The sequence below is a fragment of the Aphanomyces astaci genome (assembly GCF_000520075.1).
Source record: "Aphanomyces astaci strain APO3 unplaced genomic scaffold supercont1.77, whole genome shotgun sequence".
NCBI classification, from domain to species: domain Eukaryota; phylum Oomycota; class Saprolegniomycetes; order Saprolegniales; family Verrucalvaceae; genus Aphanomyces; species Aphanomyces astaci.
This window is the reverse complement of record NW_009798340.1, coordinates 329,266-337,692: the sequence shown is the minus strand read 5'-3', so window position 1 is coordinate 337,692 and position 8,427 is coordinate 329,266. Positions and strand designations below refer to the sequence as shown.

Here is an 8,427-nt window from a genome sequence, read left to right as displayed (position 1 = left end):
CCCGAAGATCGTTGGTGTAGAGGGTGTATGTGCCGACACCAACCTCATTGTCGAGGTGGTGGTGGAACGTGTCGAGTTGTTTGGCATTGCGCATCTTCGTTTCTTGGAAGACGACACAGGCTGGTGGTGATTTGAGACTCCGTGCCACTAGGTGGCCGTTGATTTGGAGTCCGTTGAGATTGCAGGTTGTCATGGAAAAGGTTGAGGTGGGGTCGAGGAGATTGGCTGGGACCACCTTAGTACTGGCGGGCGACCCCCGTAGAAGTATACAACTAACTACCTCAGGCGGACTTAGCTCGCCACGACGTGCTTGTATTGGTTGAAATCCACATACGATGTTAGCCAGTGAAAACCGAGTATAGCAAAAACCTGTGCACATCCCTTGCCAAGATTGAACCCTCGTCGCCGTGACATTTCATTCGCTACTTACCAAATATAGTAAGCCGCAGAAACGACATGGACATTTGAGGGAACTATGAATAACCGGAAATATTGTTGCAATATTCAGCCCCAAAGCGCCATTTTACGGCCGAAGTCAACAAATATATGATCAACATTCAAAAGGAGAAACTTGTCTTTTGGTGGAAGACGACCAAACAAGCTCGCGAATGATGGGGCTATCCATAGCAATTTGGGATACACCCATGGGATATCAGGTGGATAGTATTCATGCACTTTTTAATGGCCCTTTCTACTTACTACCTCGGTCCGGAAGTACCGTCTAGCGTAAGGTGCAAGTCACCTAAAGACTACAGATTTAACCCAAATCTAATACTTCCACGTGGGATTTAGTCGTTGAAGAAGTCCAAAACGCCATTTCAAAATGGACCCTTTACCGATTTTGAAAATGGCATTTTGGTTAATCCGATTTTGCGAGAAAATGGAATATTATTTCTGAAATGCTACCGCACCCTTATTAGCAATCAGCGACAAGAAATTATTAATACATAAAACTAGGTTTTTTCTCAAGTTATGTGACAATGGACAGAGCAAGTTTTGACCAACTGTTAGTGACATGAAACAGGTTGTCGTTAGTCACGACAAGACAACATACAGTATTCAAGCCTTCTGAACGTCAGTGTGGAGAATACACGGGGAAAACAAAATTGTCCTAGTACTACGTAGTAATATCAAGTAGAAAATTTGACCACCGAAACGACGAAGGCCATGATGTGAAGCTGATCAGCAATGCTACCTATACCAATGAAGCCCGACTTGGGTAAATAATGTTGCGATATGTACTTTTGCATCTTTCACACTTACAACAACCATGCATGTGGGCTTGGTGCTTATCTTGGCTTCGGCCGCGAAGGTGGCTGCGCAGAAGCTTACAGAGGCGCAGCTGGACACCCAAGCCAAAGACATGGTCGACAAGATGGTAGGGCAACACACCTCGCTCTGCTCTTGTAGTACGCAACTGACCAGACCACGTTAGACGGTGGATCAAATTCTTGGGCAAATGAACCAAATCGACTTGAGCTCTGCCGACTCTCCGACGAAAGTCGACGAGTTTGCACAGCTGAACGTTGGGTCGTACTTTAACTTTATTACCATGGGGCGAAAGGGCAACCGCGTGACGGCCAACACGGACGAATGGCGGGCCAAACTCACGGAAATACAAGCGATTCACATGAAACGAAATAACATTCCGATGATTTTCGGCATCGATTCCGTCCACGGCGCCACGTACGTCGACGGGTCAGTGCTGTTTCCGCAGAGCATCAATACGGCCGCCACATTCAACCCGGTGCTGGCCCAAGACCTGGGCAAGTACATCGGCGAGGGACACCAAGGCGGCGGGCAATCCGTGGATGTTTGGGCCCACTCTGGACGTAACACGTCACAAGCACTGGCCTCGCGTGTATGAGACCTTTGGGGAAGACCCGACGGTGGTGGCCGACATGGGTAAAGTCGTGATAGAACACATTCAACAGGAAGGGATCGCCGCCTGCTTCAAGCACTTCATCTCGTACTCCGATCCAACCTCGGGCCTCGACCAAGGCAGCTCGGAGCTGAGCTCGTACGAAATCCTCAACTACTTCATGCCGCCATTCAAAGCCGCCGTGGAGGCGGATGTGTGGAGCGGCATGGGGACGTTCATTGCTTTGAACAAAGAACCTCTGGCCGCAAACGAGTTGATGCACAAGGGGCTGCTCCGGGGAGACTTGGGGTTCAAAGGGCTCATGGTAACAGACTTCGAAGAGATCAATTTGCTCATGTCCAAGCACCACGTTGTGAAAACGACATTGGCGGCAATGGAACTGTCTATGAATACCACCTCGTACGACATCAGCATGGTGCCATACGACGACAGCTTCATTCGAAACGGAAAGCAGCTCGTGGCTCAAAACCGACTACCCGAAGCGCGGTTGCGCGAGTCGGCTATTCGCATCATGAAACTCAAGTTGAAATTGAACTTGTTCGATGTACCCGTGCCTGGCGCGGACGTGGTGAGCCAACTGGGGGACGAAGCCAGCCAGCTCGCTGCGCTAGGGATTGCCCAAGAGTCGATGGTTCTTCTCAAGAACCAAGACAACGTGCTGCCCTTGACCCCTGAAAAGGCGGCGTCCATCTTCCTCACTGGCTCGAGCGCCGATTCGATTGGGTTGATGTGCGGTGGCTGGTCGCTTTTGTGGCAAGGAACGTCGCTGAGCCAGGTCTTCCCCCTCGGAGCAACCGTGCGCAAGGCGATGGAAACTACTCTTGGTGGCCCCGAGAAGTTTTCGTATTACCATGGCTTTGACACGGACGGTCAGCTTGTAAACAACGACGGCAAGGCAGGGGATTTGGAAGCTGCAAAGGCACTGGCCGCCAAAGCCGAGTACGCGGTAGTCGTGCTGGGAGAACGAGCGTATGCAGAATTCAAGGGCAACGATGACAAGCAGCCCCTCCCACCCGGCTTTCTCACGTATGTCCAGGCACTCAAGTCCACCGGCACAAAGATCATCCTCGTGCTGGTGGAAGGACGCCCTCGACTGCTCAACGGTATGGCGGAGCTCGCCCACGCAATCATCTTCGCAGGTCTGCCATGTGAATTCGGAGGCCAAGCCATCGTGGACGTTTTGCTGGGCAAGGTCAATCCCAGTGGGAAGATGGCTATGACGTACCCCAAGACGGGAACCTCCATCAACCTGGCCACGCCGTATTACAAGCGCACCACCTCTTATTGCGTGAAAGATGGGGCCACGTTCGACTGTCCTGCAGAATGGCAGTTTGGCGACGGTTTGAGCTACACGAGTTTCACCTACTCGAATGTCTCAATCAGCACAACCAGTTTAACGTACAGCGCCACTGAATCCAACGGCTACACGATCTCCGTCACCGTTCAGAACACGGGGTTGATCCATGGGCAAGAAACTGTGCTCCTGTTTGGAATACCTCCAGCCACCCGCGTGACTGCTGAGACCAAGTTGCTCAAGCGATACACCAAGTTGTCGTTGGCTGCGGGCGAAGCGAAAGTAGTCACGTTTTCTTTGTCCCATCAAGACTTGGGCTATTACAGCAACGACATCGGGAACGGGCTCAAGAAGGATGCTCCCAGTGGCACCTATACATTCTTCGTCAAACATGACACGGACTGCACGGCAACTTCGAACCCATTGTGCATGGCCCTCAACTGGGACAACCCAACCCAAGCCTCGTTCAGTCCCACTTCGACTTCGAATGCCGTTGCCTCTGTGGACAATCCGGCGGCTGCTTCGACCCCCAGCAGCCCTGTGCCAGTGAGCCCCGTGCCAGTGAGTCTCATCGTGGGCCTCGCCAGTGGCGTTGGATGTGCGCTCGTGTTGATGGGAATCGCGTACATGGTGCGCAGGAAGAAGCAGCAACGCCGACGAGGTGGCCCTCCAAGTGTGTTTGACGACGATGTGGTGGTGATGGAAAGCAAGGAGCAGAGGCACGACGTTGTGCTTGTGGGAGGTGTCTAACGATCCATAATTCATCGCGTAGTACAGGACATGCCACCAACGTACTACGCAATGAAACAAGAAGAATGCGTTGTTTTCTAGGATATGACACTATTAATAAAATCATACAGTATCGGAATTTGTATAGGTGTTGATGGAAAATGAACTAAAAGAGTGAAATGAAAATATCCATAGGCTGAAAACAGTTCCGAGCCATTTCTTTAAAAATGAAAAAAAAATCAAGAATTTCAGTGTATTTTTTTCTTTTTTATTAAAAAATAAAAATAATTTTAAAATAATAAATAATAAAAAAGCTTGATTTTATCCAGTTACCTCTCAAAGTCAAAAAATGTTGCAGGCGATTGGTTGAAAATTTCGGCGTGATTGTTTTCTACCAATCATGGATCGTGGCACGGAACCCCATTGCATTCTGTAACGATACAGTACTCCCCGCAATAGTGAACCCTTCTGGCGCATAAGTTTTTAAAAGACAGTTATTAAAATAAAGGGTAGGTACCTTACACCACCTGATTGGCTTCTGATGCAACAATGGATATCAAATTCGGATTCAGGAAGGGGTTGATACCCTGGCAAAAGACGAAACGCACGCCAAGGACAACGTACACTTGAGTTCCATTAAAGGTTACGCATATTTTCAATCAATTCGTACATGATGGAGCCAACCATTAGAAAAATTCATAACAAGGAGCTGGCTGGGCTCGTCGTGGTCGCAAGCAAGTCGTCACGGATTTGCATGGCTTTGACACGGAAGGATGGTCGGCCCACTTACAATAGGTTGCAAAACGAGTTCGTCACTTCTATCGTGAAAGTATAGGTGGACCAGGATTATTCAAAGAGTCTCACTGAAACAATTATTGACGAAGTAGTTGCACAGCAACATCCATGTCGCGACTGAGCTGAATGTACACAGGTATATTTCCGAAGTGTCACCAAATTTCCGAAATCGGTCACAGAATCTGATGTAGCGGGGAGCATTTCGGGTATTTGCTTCGTGGTTCCAGGTGTTAGAATAAAAGTACGCCTCGACGATGAATAAAAAATGAGTTTCAAATGGATACAAATCAATAGCAAAAACCGTGGTTTTTAGGTATAAAACGGATTAAAACAAGGGTAATCGGGTAAAAGGTGTAACTTGGACCCTTTACCCATCAAATACTCTTTCAAATCCCTTATATCTTTTTAATATGCATTTTAAACCTTCCTAGCTGCTCGTTTAAGGGTATTAGCACGTATATATCATGTTATCTACCTGTTTACTATCTTAATACCCAAAGCAAACTGTCCGCTGTTGTATTCACAATTTTATACTTGAAGTACTTCTAGGTCAAAACTTTTGGAGTAGACAATTACGGAGACGTGAAAACATGAGAGTGGTTACGACCACGACTCACTGTCAACGCAATTCGTTGCATGCGACGAAGACACGACTTCCGCTGACTTTCCGCACGCTTCGCCGCCGTAGCCTGGACCATAGACTCATAGCGCGCAAACACAGAGCGGTACCAGTGTCTGTCCGCTTCCCACAGAGGCATCAACGATACATGAAAGTTCGTCAATGCAAACGTGAGACGCTGAATCTCATCATAGAACTTGGTACTCTATGTGAAAGTAGCATAAGATACCTTCCACAGGCTGCAGACACGACCGAAAACGTTTTCGACCACAACACGATCGGACGACACACGACGATTCCGCACGACGTCATCAGGGTCCAACATGCCACGCGGCGGGTTCTTCTTGGGATGAATTGCACGGACGTCCACCGAAGCGCCGTAGTACCTCTTGTCAACGAGAAGCGCCCACATTTATCGGTAAGTGTCCACTTGCTCTCCATGATCCAAGATGCTGAGCTCGTTGTCCGACTTGGCTAGGGCTCCAATGTGCTGATCCATGCGTGACCGCATGATGGTCAGATCCGCAACGGCTCCACGGTGGGCTTCGCTCATGTCCACAAGAAGGCCTTGGGGGGAGACGGACGCTTCAATCTTTAAGCCGTACAACTTGTGCTTCGCACTAAAGTACGGCTTGGCTTCGCCATGGCGTCCGGCCGGTCGCTCGGTGGACTGGAACTTTACGACGGTAGCGTAGAGGGCGTAGGGATAGTTTCCAAAGGTATGGCCTTGTGCGCGCAACGCCGACATGTTGGGCATCTTAACAAACTCGGCGTAAAAGACAGGCATCACCACTTCGACAACTCGGAGAATTAGCTTTTGGAACGTGGGGGCTTTGAACCCAAAGTCCAACGCGTGCTTCTCCCAGGTGTCGTAGTGCTTGAGCACTGTCAATGTCATGAAGAGGGCGTCCATTGGTGTTGTCTTCGATTTGGACCCGCGGCCGTCGTTCCAACGCGCCTTGAGTGGGAGCTCCGCCACGGCCCAGAGCACGTCAAACTCACGCCGGGTAAAGTTCGTCATGACTCGTACGCCTTCTTCGCCGGAGTCGTTGCTGACTCTGTCCAGGACCGGACATGACGAATCGGGGATGTTGTCTTGGTGTTCAGCGACCTCAGGGTAGTCGTCGAGGCACTGGTCGAGGAAGACGCGGTCGGAGATTGCTTGGTCTTCCAAGCGTGTGAGCATCGCGGCGACATTGAGAACCATGGTGAACAATTGAAAGTGAAGGAGGATTGTATTTATGATATGAGTTTTCGCGCCTTGGACGATTTGGCGAGGGCCAATCATAATCTACGGTTTAAGCTGACGTCTACCATTCTTATGATTGACGTGGCTTGCGTTTCATTCAATGGATTTGTCATTGTGGCACTGTCTGAATATTTTGGACGTTTTTTTGGAAATTTGGCCATTGCTCACAAATTTCACTGATGTAAACTTGGATTGATGTGTCTGGTGAATTGGTCAGTAAAACTGTAGTATTGTATGTGTATCGCCGAAACATATGCGTATTTAATTGTTTTATTATTATCTAGGGGCCTAATGGGGACGCTCCATTCCTCGCATTTCCGAATACATTTAATTTGTTTGGCTTCTAGCTTAGGTGTGCGGGGTTGCTGCTTGGATTTATGTGTCGGGTGTATACCCTCGACGTCCACCATGGAGTTGAGCTACGCTGGCATGGTTGACTTAACCCATTGGCGCAACTCAATCCCTTTGACATGCAGTATTCCACTTGAGCCTTCTTCTGCTCAATTGTCAGCCCGATCCTCGACGCTTGTGACGGCATTTGTTCGTCAGGTGGTTTGTGTCTGTTTTGAATTTTGAAACGCCTCTACAATTTTATTGCTGATCACCTCAAAATGCTAGGTTTTGTGGGATAAAATGTTTTAGTGGGCTCACTATCGCGGGGGAGGAAGTACTGTACTACTGTAATATAGTACGTGGCATCCCAATCATGGCACGGATTATCTAACAGTGTAAAACAAACACTGTGGTCGATGTAACAAACATCCAGTTTTATACTGTGAATACTGTAGCCAAAACGAGTGAAAAGCACAATAATAATATCATCTCTTTTTCTTACTGATTTCCCCCCTAACGTTAGATCGAAACAGAGTATGTTTGATGATAATTTTTGAAAACTAATAATGTTAAAATTCACGGTGCATTTTAAAATTCAAAATACTATTGTGTATATTGGCACAAATTTGTGATATCATTTTGAAAGATGAAGTCGCGAATGATTGGTTGACAAGCACGAGCTACTTCGTACACGCGCAGCATGTACGGAATCCTACTACGAAGTATACCGAGCTGGCAACATGGGCCAAGGAAGCGTTTACGTTAACAAGTACACCATCCAAGTCAAAAATTCGTAATGCCATTAAACGCCACATTGTAAAGACAACGTGCCGACAACAAACAAGAACTAACGTGTCCGACCATTGATGGACCTAACGAGCCAACTTATTTCATCCAATTAAAACGCCAATCAACTCTGATTGGACAAAAGGCAACCTCTCGACAAATTAAACCTACATTTTGAACCGACAAAATGCCGCCAAGAACGCCATACACGCAGGTCACCATGGACAAGGCCGTCCACGATGTGTTAAGCAAAGTACACATGGCATCAACTGCTGCCGAGGCCTATGGCATTCCATCGCGGACGCTTCGGAAGCATTTGGCAAAAGCTGACCCCGGCATCATCGAAATACCAACATATTTCGGTCGAGCACCAATCCTACCGCGACAGTACGAAGAAGATCTGGCTACTTGGATTGTCTGCATGGAGCGTGATGGGAAGCCTGTCGGCTATCGTGGAATCGTACAGAAAGCAAACGAGAATCTTGATGTCGTGCATGCTACAACGAACGGAACTAACCTAACAAGCGGATGGTAGAAACGATTCCTCCAACGACACTCTGATCTGAAGACCCCGAAAGCCCAGACCCTCAGCAAGCCGCGAAATGCGGTTGACAAGTCGGCAGTTGAGGCTTTCTACCGGGAGCTGTCGCAATCAATTTCGCTGGTTGACATGGATCCATCACGTGTCTTCAACATGGACGAGACAAGCTTCGTACCGACCAAATCATCAAGAAAGGTTG

The 8,427-nt window shown here is 48.3% G+C and overlaps 4 protein-coding genes across 4 annotated transcripts in view; 3 read left to right on the top strand and 1 right to left on the bottom strand.

Annotated features, from left to right (window-relative positions):
- Positions 1-1,270: 1,270 nt before the first annotated feature.
- On the top strand, positions 1,271-1,867 carry H257_15980 (hypothetical protein; the record flags this gene model as incomplete). Its single annotated transcript, XM_009844299.1, has 2 exons — positions 1,271-1,378; positions 1,436-1,867. 2 exons carry the CDS (start codon positions 1,271-1,273, stop codon positions 1,865-1,867), a joined length of 540 nt encoding a protein of 179 aa, XP_009842601.1.
- Positions 1,868-1,901: 34 nt separating this feature from the next.
- H257_15979 (hypothetical protein) lies at positions 1,902-3,926 on the top strand (the record flags this gene model as incomplete). The annotated part of the gene is made up of 1 exon (XM_009844298.1): positions 1,902-3,926. The coding sequence occupies one exon, from the start codon at positions 1,902-1,904 to the stop codon at positions 3,924-3,926; it is 2,025 nt and encodes a 674-aa protein (XP_009842600.1).
- Positions 3,927-5,272: 1,346 nt separating this feature from the next.
- On the bottom strand, positions 5,273-6,526 carry H257_15978 (hypothetical protein; the record flags this gene model as incomplete). Its single annotated transcript, XM_009844297.1, has 3 exons — positions 5,273-5,524; positions 5,588-5,707; positions 5,750-6,526. The coding sequence occupies 3 exons, from the start codon at positions 6,524-6,526 to the stop codon at positions 5,273-5,275; spliced, it is 1,149 nt and encodes a 382-aa protein (XP_009842599.1).
- Positions 6,527-7,907: 1,381 nt separating this feature from the next.
- H257_15977 (hypothetical protein) overlaps positions 7,908-8,427 on the top strand; it is a gene marked incomplete at both ends in the record, with an annotated part of 5,320 nt that continues 4,800 nt past the window's right edge. Inside the window, one exon of the mRNA XM_009844296.1 lies at positions 7,908-8,074. Within this exon, the coding sequence (XP_009842598.1) occupies positions 7,908-8,074 (167 nt within the window). The remainder of the gene's footprint in view (positions 8,075-8,427) is intronic.